The sequence below is a fragment of the Nelusetta ayraudi genome, unplaced genomic scaffold (assembly GCF_046127955.1).
Source record: "Nelusetta ayraudi isolate G7.1 ecotype Tasmania unplaced genomic scaffold, CSIRO-AGI_Nayr_v1 ptg000008l, whole genome shotgun sequence".
In the NCBI taxonomy this organism is placed as follows: Eukaryota; Metazoa; Chordata; class Actinopteri; order Tetraodontiformes; family Monacanthidae; genus Nelusetta; species Nelusetta ayraudi.
Genome location: NW_027466058.1, coordinates 5,545,442 through 5,565,796, shown reverse-complemented (window position 1 = coordinate 5,565,796; position 20,355 = coordinate 5,545,442). Strand labels below are relative to the sequence as shown.

The 20,355-nt window shown below is 50.1% G+C and overlaps 1 protein-coding gene across 1 annotated transcript in view; it reads left to right on the top strand.

Moving 5' to 3' along the window:
* The window catches only part of slx4ip (SLX4 interacting protein), a 33,729-nt gene that overhangs the window by 12,197 nt on the left and 1,177 nt on the right, over positions 1–20,355 (top strand). The window contains 6 exon segments of the mRNA XM_076018919.1: positions 8,635–8,712; positions 10,157–10,245; positions 19,595–19,701; positions 19,792–20,133; positions 20,135–20,276; positions 20,278–20,355. Coding sequence (XP_075875034.1) covers positions 8,635–8,712; positions 10,157–10,245; positions 19,595–19,701; positions 19,792–20,133; positions 20,135–20,276; positions 20,278–20,355 — 836 coding nt within the window.

The window sequence follows — 20,355 nt, the reverse complement described above, 5'->3', positions numbered from 1 at the left end:
CATCGCTCATATGCGACGGATGGTGAAAAGCCAGAGCGGCGACAGAGTGTTTGGGAGATACATCCTGGGGTTAGGTGTGAACAGGCTGACAGTGTAAAGTTACTGTAAAGCCGGTCTCATGTTACCCATGACAGACTGGGGGAGAGACATCACTAATGATGGAGATCAGAGTCACAGGCGACAGACACACACACACACACACACACACAGACACACACACGCCCCCCACTGTGCGAACAAGGGACTATCAGTATTTCACCAGTGAAAAATGCATGTAAAAATGATTAAGCTCCTCGACCGCCTTGCCAAAATAAAAAGGAAAGCAACCGTCGGAACATGACGCCGGGCCATGTCATATAATTTTCCCCTCTCGGAACATGAAAAGGTGCAGTGCCTCGGGCAAGCCTGCACAGTTCATCTGTTCCCCCCCTATTAAAGGTCTTAAGTGAGTGTAATGACATTCTTGGTCTCTTGGTAGTCCCATGTTAGGGAGGTGGCTGAGCCGTAAAGGAAGGCCACTGTGCCTGTGAAAAGTAAGCAGGTGAGGGGAGGGTATGAAAGAAAGGGAGGGCAGACTATAGGCTGAGGGAGGGAAAACCAGTAAACCTCCGGGTGGGTATTAAGCGTCGGGGTCATCCTTTGCTGCTGGCAGGTCAAACGCTAACCTGCTAATCCGCGCAGGGACTCTCCGTCTGTCTGGACGGGGATCCGAGCGGATGCTCGCAGGCGTGTTCCGCACGTATCCATGTCAGCGAGAGGAACCCGGCGCGCTCGGCATTACGCCGCTCGAGAGGCGACCCGAGCCCGGACGTCTCGGAGTGATGCGTGCGCTAGCAGGAACGCGCGAGCGCAGTCGCCCCTATGAGAGAAGAGGTGTCTGGGGCCGAGAATAGGCGGATGGAGTGCGGCGCTATGTGTGGGATGTTGTGGGAAGGTGGGGATTTGGAGGGGAGGCTGCGAGGCTGCGTTTGAGTTGGTGCCAACGTGAGATCACACAGTTGGGGGCGTTGCTTTCTGCCGTCCACCGTACGGCACGCACAGCGTAACCGGCTCCGCTGTCGGCACTTCGGAGGAGCCGTCAGCGGCTTTGACCATTTCAAAGTGCCGTCACTGCAGATCCTTATGTTTGTGATGCACCGCACCAGCGAACACATCAGCGGAGGGCTGACGTAGCGCCCTCTGCCAACGCAAACCCAAATATCCCAAACCACCTCTTCCGATATCAGCTGCACGGGCCCGTTTCCAACTGTCAACTTCCCCTCCCTTTTTTTTTTTTTTTTTTTTTTCCCCTCCTCATCCAGGCTACTTGAGACACGATTATCTCATAGCGATGTGATTTATTTATGTTTTCAAAGACATGGACGGAGCAGATTTTTCCCACCAAACGTCTTGGCTCCGGGCGAACAGAATTGACATGTGCAAGTTTTGAAGCGCGGGGACGGGGGAGCTTGGGAGAGGCCTCGGGCGATAGTCTCCCTGGTAGGTCGGCGCTGAACACGCCCATGTTTCTCATCGTAAATACGGATTAATAATTGCCATGGTTTCCTCTGTACTTTCGGGAAGAGATTCTCAACGGATGCGCGATGTCGAAGTGACGGGCGCCTGGAGACCAGAGAACCAACACAGTCTCTGAAGAAGATGTCCCAACTTTTGCAGATAAGAAGCCAGTTGGGCCAATTCCTAGCGTGGCCCTCTGTGATTATACACTACGCGCTGTGTTTTCAGCTTAATCCCATCGTGTTTACATAAATCGCTGTCTGTTTGCTGTCTTGATTTTGCTTTCATTCTTCCGCGTTATTGTTTTACCTCTGGGGGGCATACTGATGTTGTGCTGCGTAACGTGTGTATTTTTGTGTTATGTGTGTATAGTGTAAACCGAGAAGGCCAATTTTACACGGATTAAGCTAATGCGCCATTTCAAAACTGCTAAAGCACATTGCCAGATGTCTTTTGGCCGTCACCAGTATTGATACGACGATCAGGCAGAGCCCAGGTACGTAGGACCCCGTTGTTTCAGACTCCCGCTAGCCGGGCCAGTGGAGTTGGGACGGGCCTCGGCAAAGTGGCACCGAGAGCGCGTCGGCGGGCCCGCGGCAGCGCCGGTTCCCCTCTTCCATTCTGCGCACAGGTGCCAGGGCTTAGGGGGAGGGAACACCTGCCAGCCTCTTTCCCCATGGCCACAGCAGGCTGGAGAGGCATTTTCCCAGGCTCCCCAGATGAATGGTCACTAATAGCCGTGGGAGAGGGCTTTGCGAGTGCTGCACAGTGTACCACTGACTCCCTTTGGCAGCCCCATGAAGGGGGCTTAAGGCGGCCTGGCTACGGCCATTGGAGGGAAAGTACAAGTGTTGCTGGAAAAGCTTTTGGCGAATGTGGAGAATGGAGAATGTGTTTACGGACGACCGTCTCCCGCCTATACAAGAATGCCAAGGATGTGCGCTGTGATCTTTGTGCCACTCGGCGCCGCGTCGGCTTTATTTGGCTGCTCTGGCTCCCTGAGGGTCTTCCTCTTCCTCGCGTGCCTAAACACTACGAAGTCGAATGGGATTATACGCGATTTCCTGTGTGTGAAAGCCGCAAAGATAAACAACAGGGCCATCGAGAGGAAGCAATGCACGTCGGCACCTTCGCGCTGGCCACGCACGCGGCCAACGCCGTTGTTGCGCATCTCACAGCTATGGCAGCTTGTGAGAGGGGTTGCTATGTGGCTCTGGTCTGTAAATAGAGAGGCATGCTGGTGGCAGTGTTACCTGCCCCGCTCTGTGTTGCTGGGTGTGAGGCAGGCCGGGATTAAGTCGAGGGCGAAATGGAGACCTGTGACAGGAACAAAGGAATTCCAGGCCCAGGCTGGAAATGGATCCCGATCAGTGCAGCCACTCCAGCCAGCCAGCCAGCCAGCCAGCCAGTCAGCCAACCCCTTTCCTCTTGCCTGCCCTCCCACCATTGGCCCCTGCTGGGCAACCCCCTTCCTTTTGGTACTTTGTGGTGTTGCTGTACTCTTTAAATCTTCCTGAAAGCCCCTGGCCTTACTCAGCAGCAACGCACCGGACAGTCTGACTCCAAAGTTAGCCCCCCTTTGCTATTATTGCATTATCGTGCACGCAGTTCAATTCCTCCCCCCCATCCCCTTTCTGTGTACATCCAGGCATCCTCTCTTCACCCTCCCTCCCTTTCCCTCTCCCCGCTCCTCTCCTTTCTTCTCATACAATCTTTTCCTCTTTCTATTCACTTTCTCTTCCCCCTCTCAGGGTCAGCTGCACTCTCTGAGGACCCGACCGCAATCCGCGCCATAGCTGTCACACCACACTCTTTTCCCATATAATTAGGGCTTGAGCATGGATCACATTCATGTGACTGCTTCGCCTTCACCGCAATCTGGTCTGGGAGATGGCAAGCACGCTCTTGAACTCGGGCTAAGTGTTCAGCCTGACCGGAACGCCGCCTGGTTTGAGGAGCTGCTGAAGTGTTTCAGTGGACACCGTTGTTGTTCTCCCTCTGCTCTTTGCCTCACTTTGAAAGGTAGTGGGGCTTGTGTGTCATGCGCTGCCGAGCCCTGTGTGTGCCCTTGTTGCAGGTAGCCTGCGGGCCAGTGCGAACAACAACAACAACAGCAACGGCAACACTGCAGTCTCAACGAAAATGTCAAAGAAATGCCTGTTTTTACAGTTGGTGCATTGCATAACGCACACAAATTTTAGAAAGGTTTTGTTTCAAATCTCTAAATGCTAAAGTCCTGTTCATTCAGAATGTTAACTGTCTGGGAATTCTTCTGAGAAGGGACTGACTCACACTTTACATGGGCGTAACTCAACAGCACAAACATTTATCCAATTAGTTCAATGCAACACAAGCACTGAGCATCATCCTTGTGTTGGAATGCTCTTTTAGCACAAACAGTTGCTGGGCTCGGACCACTTTTTTCTTGCTAATTTAGCTGTAATGCTGATTAGCTGTGACGTGCTGCTTCATTTCTGCCTTCCGATTGTGTGCCTGAGAACAAGATATTTTTCCCTTTATAATTGCGCCGCGCTCCAGCGCTCCCCACCACTCTCAGTCACATGCTGCATTATGGGTTGGCCTGAGCTAGCATGCTGCGGCGTATTTTGTAACTGCGATGAAGGGGTCACCCAAATGTTAAATTGAACACTCATGTGAAAATATTGTTTCAGGTGGACGTTGCGCGAGGATGATAAGGCTACAGCCGCCGACTCTGGTTGGACACAGAGAGTGATGTCCTTCCAGGAAAGCCCCCACTTACACGCGGGCTAACTTCCTCATGCGCTCTCATCCCGTGCAGCACAACCCCTCGGCTTCGCTCGGAGCTCCGACTCTCCGCCCACACTTGAGGACGGAGGGAGGGGGTCCACATCAAAGTGGGGATGTTAAAAGAGCAGGATTCTCAGGCGCTGGTGTCTGACCGTCCTGCTGATTCAACTCCTGTTCGTCGAGAGGGGCTTGCGTGGGAAATCCAGTCCTGACATACAGTCACCGCGTCTCAGTGCACGCCTCAGATATGTTGAAAGTGATAAACGAGGTTATGGGAAGCGATTAGAGATTGCCGATGCATGCGTCGCAATAATGAGGTTACTTGTAAACTGTGTTTGTGTGCGTGCAGCTGATCTTCATCGTGAACTCACGCTGGTAGAATCTAAGTGTGTTATCAGCACATGGAGCCACAGCCCATGGGGCATTTTTCTTTTTTTGTGGAAACTTGTGGTCTTTTTTTCCACTCATACTAAATATTCTTTTCAAACTTAGGTGAGCATGATCCATTTTTTTACAGACGCATCGCAAATTTTTCACACTTAACAAACCCAACGTACTGTTTTATGTTAGGTAAGCGACTGAGTTTGCAATTCTCCACGCAACAACCCATCTTTCGCTGCCGTCATTGTGCACTTTCATTCTGCGAAAGAGGGTTCGCATTTGCTAGACAGGTACTCGCTGCATTTCACCGTGTCCATTGTAACCTTGTTGACCTTTTCTCATTACCGTGGAGCCAGAGCGGCAAGTGCAAAGTGACAATATGCACATGACCGCGTGGAGGCAAAATCGAAACGCTCAGACAAGAATACAATGGCGGAGCTGAAATTCTTGCAGAGTCCTGCGGGAGTCACAAAAGTATAGGCTTCCAGGAATGTGGATGGTTGGGAGAAGTAGGCCACGATTTCTGTGTTTTAATGATCTCCTCAGGATATGGCTGAAGTTAATGAAGTCTGTTCCATGGGGCTTACCTTTGACCTTGGCTGAATGCAGTTCACCCCTGTCTGTTCCACTTTACACTCCCAGTCACTATGGATGCCTTTTGGTTTGTTGACTTTTCTTTCCTCTCATTGTTTTCCCAGGAAGCGGTGAAAGCTGCAGTGTGTCTGTGTGCGCGTGCGCGCGAGTGTGTGTGGACGGGCGCGCGTGTGCGTGCTTTAAAAATACAGCGCTGCAGTCCTTCTTGAGACTTTTTTGCCGATGTGTTTCAGCATAGTGCTGGACTTGCCACACGAGCGGTTTTTCCGTATTGACGTGACTGATCAACTCTCTGATTCCATACGTTATGTTTTGCATCCAGTTTCAAAACAATTAAGCAAGAGCACGTCCTTCAAGGAAGCGCAGATGAAATCCTTTTGAAATCTCCGGCCGGCCAATTGGGCATTGCACCGCTGCGAGCCACAGTTGCCACAGAAAGGGGCCGCTCGTTCCCAGCGGAGGCACCAGCGAGCTGTTTGTGAGAGAGAAACATGAATGTAAGCTTAGCACGAGAGAGCCCGGGCACCGGGCCAAGAGCAACCATGCTCTGCGCAGGACGTTATAAAGTTGGAGCAACAGCTGATGTCCTGGCCCGCAGTGTTGCAACGGTTCCCAACTCCGCGTCCAGACGTCCCCTTCAAACTTGTCCTGGGAATTGGCAAGCTCAACCCACCAGGGAAAGCCGAGAGCATAGTTGTGAGCTAGACATGAGGCTAAAGAGTCTAACAAACTAAATCAACAATTCTTTAAAAGAAAAAAAAAAACATAACATGAGCACGGAGTGAAAGATGCTTGCTTCCTGGTCCCCTCTTGAACCCACAACGGGCAGAGAAAACAGAGATACAGATCTGCATTCCTCTCTTGGTAGTCATCCAGAATGAGAGATGGATGATTACATGTCTGCTATTTAAAGAATAATGCAACATCAGATTTAGAATTAAAAGGAATGCTGCTTCGTTCACAAATACTCATAACATCATACCGTTGTTTTTGCAAATTTATCATAAATAAAAAAGTAAATTCAAATTGCGCTAGCCTAACTAGTAAAATGTATTTCTTTTCTTTACTGTACATATTCAAAGGACGAACCTTAAAGGATCTTGAGGATCTTAAAAACCTGTGCATTGAATGCTCAAGGCTGTGTGTGGCAACAAGTGGTACTGCAGCAAAACATTAAACTTAAACATTAAACAGATCCAATACATTAAACTAAGCTAATCTTGAAAACGGCTGGCTGATGTTGGAGGAGGAAATTGAATTGCCCAGAGTTCGCAATAAAAATACTGAGTGCTCTTTTATGCAGATTGCATTTGCCGCTTTTCTTATTTTCTTAATTGTTGTTATTGTAGATTAAAAAAAAAAACAAAAAACAGTTTGGATCAAATGAGAATGAGCTCACATGGAAGTTATGGCACCCAGAAAGTTAAAGTGGTCCTTTTATTGCAAATTTAATATGATGCGGTACAGTGCCAACATAATAATAGCCCACTGACAGCAGAACAGTGCACTGGTTACCTGAGCGATTCTATTGAGGCTCTCGCTGCAGGACAGGGATTCCCCGGTAAAGCTGAGTAAAGTCACCTGTGAGATGCCAGAAGGAAAAATAATAGGGCAAAGTAATGATTACTGACATGGGATAAGCTGGCAAGATCATCTTCTATTTGGAAAGCTAAACCCTGGTGTATTTTGAGATGTGCCAGCTTAATAAATGGTATTATTAACGAAGACAAGTGCTGTCGTATCACGACAAGTCTTCATCAGAATCTCAGAATCAAATTTTAGCTTTAGCAGAGCCGTTTGGCAAATTTTTACCATTGGCAACTGCTTTATTTTTAAAAGGCTTGCCGACAAGCGGTTTAACGTGTCACGCAAATAACAATTGCAGCCCGTTTACACTGATATTGGTTGCAAGTGCTTTGTGCCATAGCCAGAAACAAGGGCCTGCATTTGAAGGGCTTAATAACCCGCTCGCATCCTACTATAATCCAATTTGCATGGGGCTCAATTTGATTGTGCGCTATGATACTAAGTCGACAGACCGAAGTTTGTTTGTTTGAAATGTAATTTCCCTTTTTCGTTATTAACTTACATCTCTCTGACTGCTGTGTAATTTGTATATTTATGGAGTTATGAGGAGCAAAACGACGCAGGGCAGCAGGAGGGAGACAGTGGCGGACGGCCGGGCCCGTCAGCGCAGGAACAAAGAAAGCGCGGAGGAGGTGCCATCAATCACTGGGCAGCAAACCTCAGTACTTACCTGTGGCAGTTTTGTGGCAGAGAGTGTCTGTAATGGCATGTCATTACACCAAGAATCGCAAGACTGCTCCTTCTGCGGTCGCTAATTAGACGCTGCGACTCGCCGCCGCGGTGATATCAGTTGTTGCCCCCCCCCCTCCCCACACCCACCTTACTTGTGTGCAGGCCAGTACTAATGTATCGTACTAATGTGTATGTGCAGCATATTTGTCCTGGGAGTAGGTCAGCGCTTAGTGGGGCCACAGGAGTTTTTTTTTTTTAAGTTTTTTTTATTGAAGTCTTATTGTCAAAATGTGCAAATCTTCCCTCTCCTAAATGTCAGACACAAAGATGATTTTTTTTTTTTTTTTTCCCAACTTGGCGGTGCTGCATATTTGAAATTTTCCAGAAGCTTCACAAAGAGCCTGAAGTGAAAAAGTCTGGATTTTTTCAAAGAATGACAGGCACATAATTGATCGAGTGAGTGCTGTTGAAGTAAAGTAAAGAAAAAACAAAAAGTTCAATTATATTTTGACACTTTCAACGACTGTGATCGTTTCAGGGGAAAGAAGGTAGGGCAGCGATTGAGGTTCAGTCAAGCGGAGCGGGACTTTTTTTCAGTCGCTGCGACTGGAACAGCGAAGAAAGAGGGCACCGATGGGCGTGCACGCTCTTCCACTTTCCCAGCAATGTTGTCCTGTTTACAAAGAACAACTGGATAGCGTGTTAGCCAGAGCCGTGCTATAAGTCAACAAATTCCGATCAGATTAGGCAAGCGGCCACTTTTTCTGCCCAGTGCATCTTGCATACCATGAAAAACATTCCATGACAAACTGAGCGGAGGCCTTTTGGCTGGTGGTTTGCGCGCTTGTGTCGGCCTGGGAGGTCAGTTTAATGAGCGTCACATTATGACTAAGCTCACGGTGGCCTGACTCCGTGTGCGTTGTTGTCGGAAGCTGATGAGAGCTAGCGGAGGAGGAAGCGTAGCAAAGTCAACGTGCTCAGATGTCTTAGGTGGTGGAAATAGAGCAGCTTTAGTCCAAGAAACCTGATGACCTGATTTGTGTGTTTTTCTTCCTAAGGGTCTCACCTGCAAGTTCGATGTCACCTTGAGAAATGAACTGTTACCTATTTTATTTTTTGCTTTTTTTCCCCCAGGGAAAAACTTCAAACTCGTTGCCAATTTCCTGAAGCGACACATCAACCTCAGATGCGTTGCCCAGCAACGCTATGGAGGTATGTGGCACCTGCATTTTTCTATAAAACCACTGTATGATTGAAAGAAGACGCAAATAAAAGGAAAACTAAATAACTAAATAAATCACACAGAGACATCGTCATGACTCAGACCCGGCCGCATTTCCCACAGTAGGAGCAAGTCATCTGTGGTCGACATGTTGATGTTTCTCCCCCTCACTTACTTTTATGTCCTGTCCCTACCTGCTCTGGGGTGTTGTTGAGCGCAGGCCGCCATTAAGTGGCTCCGCTGAGAGCCCTGTGAGAGTGGGAGAAAGACGGAGCAGGGCCCAGTGAGGATCTATCTCTATGGCTCATCTAGTGCCTGTGACCCTTGGCCACCTTTTCATGGGACTGACATGGCTCTCTTCCTGTCAGTAAAGTTAATATCTGCTCCCCGGGGCCGGGGATGTTCAGGCACCACTGACCTGCTGCAGACCGAGAGGGTGCTTTCTCTCAGCAGGTCCGTTACACATCTAATTAGAGCCAGTCTCGTGGGGTCAAAGGTCGTGCAATTTGGTCCGCTGCATTGGCTTTCATAGTGATTAGCTTGTGTAAAAAATTCAATTTGCCACATAGTCACGTATGAAATGCATCAAATATGTTTGAAAGAAAAATTCCCAGTTACAATTACTACTCAAAGAACCTTTTAGGTTATCAGAAAGTAAAATCTTGCAAAAATGCATGCAATTGGTACAAAACCCTCTCTTTATGTCTATTTGCCCCCAGTAGCTAAAAATAAGTCAGTTCAGTCACACACTCTACTTTGCAACATCTCTTGTTATTAAAACCAGCAAAAAAATAAATCTCCTAAGGACAGGAAACGTAACCCTGTCTCTCTCTGTACAAACCAAAAATCAAACCACTCATGCAAAACCATTTCCATGGAGGAGAAAATGCTGTTTGTGTTTTTCAAGACTCAACTGAGCCCTAATAAAACTTAATAAGTTAATAAAATTTGTAGCCTGGATGAATCGAGATTCAAGATAAGTATGATAGTAAATTCTTAACGTCTGTGTTTTATTACTTCTTCTCCCCCCTTTTTCCTCCCAAATATGTTCATAATGACTCAAACACATTTGTGCTCGATATTAGCAAACAGGCTAATTGTTACGATATCGGTTACGATTTATTACTGGCAAGAAAACTTGTTGTTTTTATGAGTGGCCTTCCGAGGCTGCTGAAATGCTTATTCTGCTCCCAGTATCCATTGCTAACATCAAATTTTCCTATAACGCCGGTCATAAAACTCCGCAATTATCTCCAGGCTGTCATCTCGCACTCGGGCCTCGGGGGAGAGCGAATACTTTGCCTTTGTGGACGAGGATTCAACCCTCGGTCGCAAAATAGCCCCATCCTGTCTGCGTATGGACTGTGGAAATGAGAGGCGGGCCCGGGCTATCAACTCACTGTGCGTCTCTGCTGTTTCTCTGCTCGCCCCCAGACTTGCGCGTGTTTCCCGAGCGCTACGTCGTGTGCGTGAGCCGCCCTGAAGATGCCTCGGCGCACCATGGAAACCTAAGCCTGGCCACAGTGAGCGCTGTTTATACTCCTCCGTTTCCTCTTCCAGTCACTTGGCAAAAAGTCTCGCGTGGATCTGTGTGTTATTACAGGGACGCGTTTGCCAAATTGCCCTCTCACTTTATGTGTCCTAATCTGTTTTTTTCAGGAGGGAGGGGGTCCTCTGAACCTACGGGGCTGTTTGGTGGTGGTGGTGGTGGTGGTGGGGGGGGGGGTTCTTGGGTGGCGTCAGTCGAGGCCCTGAAGCTGCCCAGTCACCCCCTTCCTTGAAAGCTCCCGCTCACACGCTCTGCCGGTTCGCTTTTGTCCGACTCAAACACGGTCTTGTCGCTAACCTCAACATGAACGGGTAGTCACAATGCCGACTCTGAGGATTTTTCAAACAAACTAAACATCTGTTTAGGACAAATGCGGTGGGGAGCGGCGGAGAGTCGGGTGATATCCGCTTTTAGCCCAGCGCCTCTGCGGTAGCGCAGTCGACGCTTAAAACGTTCCAACAAGCGGACTCCTCGGCGGATCTCGTCATCTTCCGACGTGCAACTTTTTTTCCGAAAAAGGACGGTGCAGCTAATCCGACTGTCTGTTGCAGTAACTCTCTGCTGCGGAGCCGTATTTGGTGTTTACGTACCACTGAAGATGTGTTTTGACCCCTCGCATTACAGGCCACTTAACTGCGGCGAGCGCTCATTTAATCCCCACTCTCCCCAGAGGATTGTGGGAAATGGTAGTGGAGCCTCTCACCTTGGCACTGGAGCCCAGCGCAGACATCTCTGCAGCCGTCACGTCCTCGTGATCGGCCGGGCCGGGCCGGCTGTTTTTCTTACGGGGTTTATTTTGCTATTGCGCTTTTCCACTGTTTGGCTCCCAATGAAAGCCGGGGATTGTAACATTTGTAGTGGAGCGACGCCGTCGTCAGTGAAAAGTTCATATTGTGTAACCAATTTTCCAGTTCAAGGAGGCACCGCTGCCGATTGCATCCCCCTCTCCCCAGGATGTGGTTCTTTGGGCCGATACAGTACAAGCACAGGGAATTGGTGGGTGGGAGTCTTGTGGTGAGGCTCCCACAAGCCCGACCTCGAGCGCGGTTTTGCAGGGGGAAAGATACCAGACAGCGAGGCTAAGGTTTTTCACATGACAAAAACAATTATTTGTTTATGTCCCTTTGCTCCGAACTGATTGGCCACAGAGGGAGCGTTACGAAAGTCAGGAATGTTGACAAAAACCTTTGCGTTGCGGCTCATCTGAGGCCTGTTTTAGGACGTCGTCGAAAAATAAAGAGGTTTAACGCCGTCGCTGCTCTCCTGCGGAATGCTCGGGCTCAGCCTCACGCTGTCAGAACTCAAGGAAAGTGCCAGGCTGTCTCGACGTTCAGGGCGTCTTTTGTTTTGTTGTCGGGGTTCACTTTGCGTGAGCTGTTAAACAAAAATCCTCCACCTCAGTGGAAATGTAGCCTCACGAAATGAGTCCTTTTCAGGAGGTCACGGGGGTGAGCAAACCGGGGTGACATCACGGTTGGCCTTTCATCCCGTGAAAGCAGCGCACCCCCCATCCCACCACCACCACCACCACCACCAAACTGGCTCTGCGTTTCACCCCTCGTACTCGCTGCACTCTCATTAGTCATATTTTCAGCTGTGGTTCAGTCTCAAGTGTTGTCATTTCCAGTAGTTGGGCAGAAAATAGGACACCACTTATTTATATTTAATGTTCTGCCTGCAGTTTATATGCAGATTTACCAAACTGTGACAAACTGAAAGTTTCTTACTGTCAAGGGGGGGGGGCAGCTTTCACCTCTAATAATGGAATTCATTGCAGCAGTTAGCGCTTTCCTGTCAACAACGGATCAAGGACATTGCATTGCATGTGATATAGTAGCTGCGTTTACATGGACACAAATAATGGGAACAAAGGCCCAATCAGATTAAAAATGCTTCATGTAAACACCCCAATCGGAAGATTCTGATCCGGTCCGGTCCATTCGGAACGAAAGTTGTATTCCGAACGAGAGAGGTGGTTTATGCCGATCGTTCTTCCGAATGGCGTCCATGTGCACACCCATTCGGACCCTGTCTCGGACTATCTCCACTGCGCAGGTGTGCTACGTCGTCTGCGTGACGCGTTTCCGTTTCATTTTTTCGCGAAACGTAAACAAAACGATAGACCAAATAAAAAAACGCTGGAAAAGTTTGAAGGCCTGTGAACGAGCCGAGGACGCGCGGACAACACGGCCTTTATTGACAACACAGGTGGAAGTACAGCTTCTTCTTCTACTACTATTTCAGGAAAACTAGACAACTGCGCGCAAATGATTCATTCTGATTAAACGCTTGGTGCACGCGTACGCACGTCATGATCGGATCGTTTTGTTTAGTGTCCATGTAAACCAGGCATGGCCAAACTACGGCCAGTCATAAATCCCCCCCCCCCCCCCCCCCCCCCAACAAAACTTTGGCGGCACGTAACTTTGCCGACAGCGATAGCGTGCTTCCCCCCCCCCCCCCCGCTCAACGAAGAAATGCCGGAGCGCGTTAGCGCAATTTCCAACCAGTGGATTTTGAATGTCTGATCAAGCAAGGTTTAGATCGGATTGGAGAAATGTGTGCATGTAAACATAGCTAGTCAGAGAATGGCAAAAAAAATGATAGAAATTGGCCGAGGCAATTTTTTTCTGTGTATCAAATGGAAAACCAAGCAAATACTATACACGTGTAAATGGCCAATCAGGCTGTTTATACTGCAAGTTTCGGATTTAAAGCAGAGTTCAAAGTGAAATTTTATTTCCTCACCTTCCGCAGCTTTGCCGCGCAATAATAGCACATCCATTGGCCGATTGGGCCGCCTGACGTTAATGGAGGAGAGATCCCCGCATGCCGCCTCACCATCAGGCACGAGCTTTGGTTCCACCCGGCCGATGGCTTTTAAGTCGAGGCTGCAAAATGTCTGGAGAGTGTAGGCGAAATTAACGATGACATCCACCACATGCCGGGCTTAGATGAACCCTGCCAAAGTTGATTTATTAAGAGAGGAACATCCGTTACCTGGAACACAAGCGAGGAACCAGGCCTTACTTTCCATTGCAGTGGAGAGAAAATTAAATAGGCAATTTCATATTTTACGTAGACATTTGGAGTTTTAAGTCGCGCATTTTCAAAAGAAACCGAATCCTCCGTGCGACTCGGCGCCGGCGCTAAAGGAGGGCAGCCGCCGGGGGAAGGACGAGCTCGTGTTTGTGGGATTGTTTTCTAGTCAGGCGCAGAGTGGGCAGCCGAGGTGAAGCGGCGTGCTGGGCCGCAGACGCTCGGATCAAAGGCAGAGCAGATGTCTTTCCACTTCCCCCTCCTCTCGCTCAGCTTTGGACGAGCCGGCGTGTTTACCCATGACCTCAGCGCGCCTCTTCACAGCTCCAAGCTGCTAGCGCCGCAGTACTTTCCCAAGCGTCCCGCGCCCGCTGGCCCTCTCCTCCCGCCGAGGCCCAAAAAACACAGCCCGCGTTCGGCTCTCGTCCACCTCCTCCCGGCGTCCAAACGGTTAACGGCTCGCCTACGGGGCGGATCCCAATGCGTCGCCATTGTGTTCGCGGGGGGGAATGGGGGTGGATAAAAACTGCCCTCTTATTTTAGACAAGTATGTGCCCCTGCATGTTTGTTGACTTTGTTGCAGGGAAGATGTGGTGAGCTTAGACAAACAGGGCATGTTTCCTCTGTGGGAGCCGAGTAGGTGGAGGGCGGGGGAGTCGCACTTTTGTGGACTTGTTTCACGAATCTCTCCGCGGGAGGCATGCGTGCCCTGGAAGTTTGTTAGTCTCCCAAACGATTCTGTTTTCTCGGTCGTCGCCATCAAAGCGAACTCAAAAAAAAAGGCCCCTTCCACTCTGGGGGGGGGGGAGGAAAGGAAAAAAAAATCCAGTTTTTCGTTTCTTGACCGGTTAAAGGCAATCAGACGTCGGAATGATACAATGTTTCAGAAGAGACGAGTGAAGAACCCATAATTATCTTAAATGGGACGTGTTTGTTTGGTCAGGTACAAAGACAAGAGGAGCCCAGTAACAAAAACAAAACAAAACAAAAAAGACTTGGCTTCCTCTGTTGCATGTTACAAGTAAATACAAGTTGACGGTTAATCCAAGCTTTTTTGTCCAACGTTGGTTTGTGTTCTTGTCATCTCAGAGGGTTTCTCTCTCTCTCTCTCTCTCTCTCTCTCTCTGCGTCTCTCTCTCTCTCTGTCGGCAATTTTCGTCTTTCAGCTCCAACTTAAGTTTGCAGCGGTTCTGTGATGATATGAGTACAATCTCCCCGGCCTGCAAGAACCCACAGAATAAACTGAAAAAGTGCACCGTCATCAAGTTGAGCTTATTCACAGATTTGTTATCCTTGTTCCTAAAAAAAAAAACAAAAAAACAAAAAAAAACAAAGCAAAGAAAAAGCCACGCGGTATCGTCTTTATATCGCCTTGTCAGAACAACTCCAACCCCAGTTTTGTGGGCGGCGGGGGGAGAAAAAAAAAAAAAAGTGTTTTTCGCTCCACGTCATCAGAGCGACGGATTCTCCGCCGCTCTGCTTCTGAGCAGAGCTGCATCAAAAGACAGACGCCGGCGCGTGCATCCTGTCTACGGGTGCCGCGGCCTTATCTCCCGACGGCAGAGGAGGAACGGCGTCAATTCCCTCGTGCTTCATGGTGCGTCGTCTGTTTGTTGAAGTCGCTCCAGGAGTCGTGCAAACTCCCGGGGGGGGTGGGGGTGGGGGGTGTCTGGGGGGGGCACCGGCGTGCGATTTCTGGCCTGAAATGATGATTCATTCCCCCGTCTTCACCCCCCACCCCCCCCCCATGAACCCCGAAACCCCCCTTTCTTTCTTTCTTTCTTTCCTTCTTTCCTCCCTTCTTTCTTTCTGGGAGGCTTATCTCTCTAATCTGACATCCAGATGTGGCGGCGTCCTGTTGCAGCTTCCCGCCGAGCCCCCGTGGCTGCGGAGGCACCGGGCCGGGGCACCGCCGTCGTGTTTACGCGTTGCGTCACGGGACGTGTTTTCTGCCGCAGTGTGTGTGTGTGTGTGTGTGTGTGTGTGTGTGTGTGCGTGTGTGTGTGTGGGCGAACAGACTGGCTGGCGGCCGACGGCGGAGGTTCTCATTTACCACCGTGGCTCTACCCCCCGCCCCCCCACCGCTTCAGGAGACGCTCTCCCGGGCCATTGCTTGTTTGCGTCTCTCCGCGCAAAAAAAAAAACTAAAAAAAAAAAACAACAACCGGCGGCCACCTCGGTTCAAACGCGACGCTCGCCGCCGCCGCCGCCACCTTGCGGAATTGCCCTTCTCCCTCTCCTCCGTGTCCACTTCTTCCCTTTCTTCTTCCTCTTCCCTCCCTTAATCTGTTTACTCCTCAGTCCGGTTCTCTTATATACAAAGCGTCTGACCTCCCCGACCCGGCCCTGCAATAATTCAGCCAGCGCTTCTCCCTCCGTCTGACTCTCTGCCTATTTTCCTGCCGTCGGCCCCGCTAAGTATATCCGACCTCTTCCTCTCGTCGTGCCTCTTCCTTTCCATAACTCCGCCGCTCTTCCTACGCCGCTCCCTCGCTCCGCCGCGAGCCTTTTGAAGTCGTGCCGACAGAAACAGGACGGCGCTAAACTTTCCCAGAGAGCCCCCCCCACCCCAGGCCCCCTCGCCCCCGTCTTGTTTGCCCTGTGTTGGTTTTTCTTTCAAGTTCGTCTTTCAAACGGCATTTATTCATATTAAAGAGGGGAGAATACATATCAAGGCATAACAATGCAAATGGCGGCGCCCACATCTTCCTCAGAATAGTCGCTGCTCTGTGTGTGTGTGTGTGTGTGTGTGTGTGTGTGTGTGTGTGTGTGTGTGTGTGTGTGTGTGTGTGTGTGTGTGTGTGTGTGTGTGTGGGAATCTAAAGCGGCGGCTAGCCGTAGCGTTGGACACAACGGCTCGTAAAGAGCAAAAAAAAAATCCCTGCCCACAGTCTGCTGCTACGACTGCGTCCACACACAAAGAGCGTCCTGTGAGGGGACGTCCTGTCTGCGTTGGGGATTCTTGGGTTTGTGGGCACGGTGAAAAGTCTTTCGGGCCGTGGGCAGCACTGGCGGGGGGGCCGGGGTGGGGGAGGGGGGGTGCTGCTGCTGCTACTGCTTTTGTTGAGAACGCTCCCTTTATCTCATTCACGACGCACTTTCCTTGTCCCCGCTCTTTCTGGTCGCCTCCACCTCCTTCTCCTGTTCTCCTCCTTCTCCTCCTCCTCCCTCTCCTCCTCCTCCTCCGCCTCCGTCCCTCCTCTTTTATTCCGATTGCCACATACCACGGCGCAGTCGCTGCATCTCGACACTCCCGTGTAAAGCCACAATGCCACCCGCCTGCCTTTGCAGAGCCTGGGACAATTACCCCCTTCCCCCCTTTGTGTGTGTGTGCGTGTGTGTGTGTGTGTGTGTGTGTCAGCTCTTATGTTGTCATTGGTATTAAAACATGTGTTGGAAGCTATTAATGATCCCCCCCCCCCTCCCCCCCTTTCTCTCTGTGTGTTCAGAGCAACCCGTCCGTAGATGCCAGATCTCACCACACTGGCTTTCCCCATCTTAAAGTTCACATATTTAGCCAGCAGTTGTTTTTCTTTCTTGGGGTTTTTTTTCACGGAAGAGCAACAATTTGAAAAATGACCGATATTGAGCAAACAAAGCGACCGCACTTTCCCAGAGCGAGCGTCCGTTTCGCCGCGTTTTTTTTTCCCCCCACGGCGACGCCCCGCCGAGCGGACGGCAGCCCATCGTCGGCCCGTCGCCTCGGTGGTCCCGCCACTTCAGAACCGGAGCGCCGTCACAGCGGCGGCGGCGAGAGCCACCGCGACTCGAGCGCGGCGCGGCAGAAGAAGTTCACGGCGGCGGCGGCGGCGGGGGGGGAAAGAGATTTGTCAAGACATCGGTCAGCCCGCGAGCTTTCATCCGCCTCCGCCGGTCTGTCGTCGCCGCTCGCTCGTCTCATTCGCATGTCAGTCAGTACGTCTTCTCGGATGCAATTAAAGTGCGATATGGCGGCGGCCACTCAACCATCCAGTTCAGCTCAATTTGCCACCAGGGTCTCTTGTTCTCTCATAAATCCTGTCTGTTCGAGGCCAACCAAGGAAAACATCGATGATTAACCTTCATCAGCCGACTGTTGAGCGCAAACGTTGATGAGATCCAATCTTTTTTTTTTTTTTTTGGCCTCTCAGGGTTTCTTTCATGGAACCCCGCATCCAGTTTGAAGTTTGAACGAATGAGGAAAACCCCCTCCAACGGAAGCATATTGCTGCTATGCTAAAAAAAAGAAAAGAAAGGGGGTCAGTATCACGTAATTTACGTGAAAAGTGTCACATTTTTACCTGATAATTTCCACGTTCCTTCGTGATAACGAATCGAAACTAAACAAAACGAGTCCTAAGCAAAACACTATGGCTCGTTTAAGCTTAGTTTGAGACATAGTGAGATCCTTAACTTCTTGAGCACCGTCTGTGCACTTTGAGGAGTTTAAAATGCACTGAACTCCAACAAATCTCGATATCGATCAGATTCCTTCTCAGATCCGATTTTCTGGGCCGACTGTCCACACTGATCTTCAGCGAGTGTCCAAATGGGATCTGGCTCTGTTCAGACCGGGCCACATTATTGACCCATCTGACAGGTTGCCGTAGCAACGACGTCGGCGCGAAGGCGTCGTCCATCGCAGTGTGTAGCGCGTGACGTCACATAATTGCGACAGCGGCACTTGTTGCGATACATGCACTGGAGCTTGGCTTGAATGGAGCCACAGTATCTCCACACAGACTGATGAGCCAACGAGTCTCCTCCTCTGTCCAGGGACTGCTGTTTTCTACTCCTCCTGTCCGCTCCATTACGCTACAGCTCCGCACCTCGAGTGGCGCTCTCTGGTCCGACACGTTGGGTGTTTTGCGTCGCGCAGAGTGACGTCACGGATGCTCATGTTTGGAGCTGTTCACACTGAGAAGCATCTGTCCAAATCCCATTTGAAAACTGCCTCCAGAAGGTGGTTTCAATCCGTTTCGCAAATATCGGACTGTGATTTGCGACTGCTCAGACTACAAAAGTGCCACCCGGATTCAAACTGGCTGTCTGAGCCGTGGCGTATAGTAGCAGGAGCTCAATGGGACGCGCGCCAGTTCAGTTGGAGACACATGAAAAACCAGTCCACAGTGCCTTCGCTTCCATTTAGTTTTGATCTGTGATCACGAACTAATGTGAAAATTATCTGGTAAAAGCCCGAAGCTTTTCACATAATTACATGATACTGGGCCTCGTGTAATAACGTGAAAATTGTAACGTGTAAAACAGTGATACTCAGCCGCCCTTTTTTTTTAATGATGGCAGCAATAGGCCTCTGTACCCTCCTGCTCAAAAAGAAAAGCTTTGAACATTTTAGAACCGGCTATGACCGGTGAGAGTGCTTCTATATTCGTATACAGTGCAAACTTTATGTGAAGCGTGAGGCTGCATCTACGACCTGTTGTTAGCCTCGAGAGTGCTTTCACCCCATTGTATTTTTAACACTGGCAAACCTCACCCACCACACTGACTCCCCTTCCCCTCCTCCCTCCCCACTCCCACTCCCACTCCCCCTCCTCCTCCTCCTCCTCACTCATTATCCTTCTTCAATCACTGTTTTAACTTGTCAGCAGGGCTTAGCCATTTAAAAACTCCGCCTGGAGCTGCAGGCATCACTCTCAGAGTGTCAGACAGTTGAGATTGGGAGACACACCTCACACGGTGACAAGCTGCTGAATTCTCCCAAAGCCTTTGAGGTGGTGTGTTTTGGAAGGCGTTGCACCGGAGCTTAACCGGTGTGATTAAAAAAAAATAAGTTTCTGCCCCCTTTCATCTAAAGATGCCGTAAAATAATGTCCTCATGCGATGTTGAGCATCGAGGTTGCACTTGAGAAATATGACACATCTTGAGCCTTCTACTAGGGCTGCACGATTAATGGTAAATAAAGAATTGCGATCTCGATTCATGCTTGCAGCAATCTCTTTTCTAAAAAAAAATCGGCGATTCTGTCTCATCAGCAGCATGAAAATCAGTGCTTCTGAGCTTCTAAATAATATCTATGTATATTACACACAACAATTGTAATAGTTATTTGTCTTGAAAAAAAAATCGAGAAAATCGTGATCTAAATTATAAAAATCGTGATTTTTATTTTTTCCAGAATCGTGATTCATGCAGCCCTACCTTCTACTTATTATTACACTTCTTTTTTTTTTTTAGAGAAGTGGAAGGAATGTCGATGATGCAGCCTCGCACGGAGCCAGAACTTTCCGAAAAGGATGAATAATACTTCGTGTTTACGTCGATTGTGTTCTGTCCCGTCCAGACTGAACAATGTGAGCAGAGCAGGTCGGAATATTTTTCCGGAGTGGGAGGAACCCGAGAGCCGCCGAGCAGCCGCACAAAAACAAAGAGGACAGGGCTTCAAAAGATGTATGATGCGCCGCGCAACTTTCCAACCCCTCCAGTCAGAGAGGTCACTGGCGCATCTGTTCACATCCTCTCTCTGTTCCGCACTCACAGAGCCAAGCACGCTGCCGTTCAGCCGGGGCACCGTGGAGCCTCCGCGGCAGAGGAGACCAATCAGGAACGAAGACGGGCAGACCTTCCAACTTCCTCCAATGGAGCCGCGGCTCAAACGGTTCGCGCTGAAAAAAGCCTCGGTCGAAACGCGGCCTCGTTGGCTTCCCGCGGATGCGCAGCCAACCGGGAGAGCGGCAAGAGGCGCCAGCCGAGCGGCTCCGGGGAAGACCCTCGGCCGCACGGGGCCAAGAGGACGCGCCGCCTCGGAGGACCTCCAGCAGCCACGGTTGGGACCCGCTCCGCCGGGCCCTCCGCAGAAACCTCCAGCGACGTCTATCCGCCGCCCCCCCGCTCCTCCACTGCAAGCCAAGGAGGCAGAGTCCAAGGCTTTCCCAGTCTGGGAGAGCCAGAAAACCACAGTGGAAGTAGAGCTGCTTACTCTGGGGAAACGGGCCCGGAGCCCGCCCCGCCCGCTCCCCGCTCTCCTCCCTCCCCCTCACAAGCAATAACACGGCACAGACAAACCAAAACAGGCTGGCCACAAGTCTGAGGGGCCTATCTGTC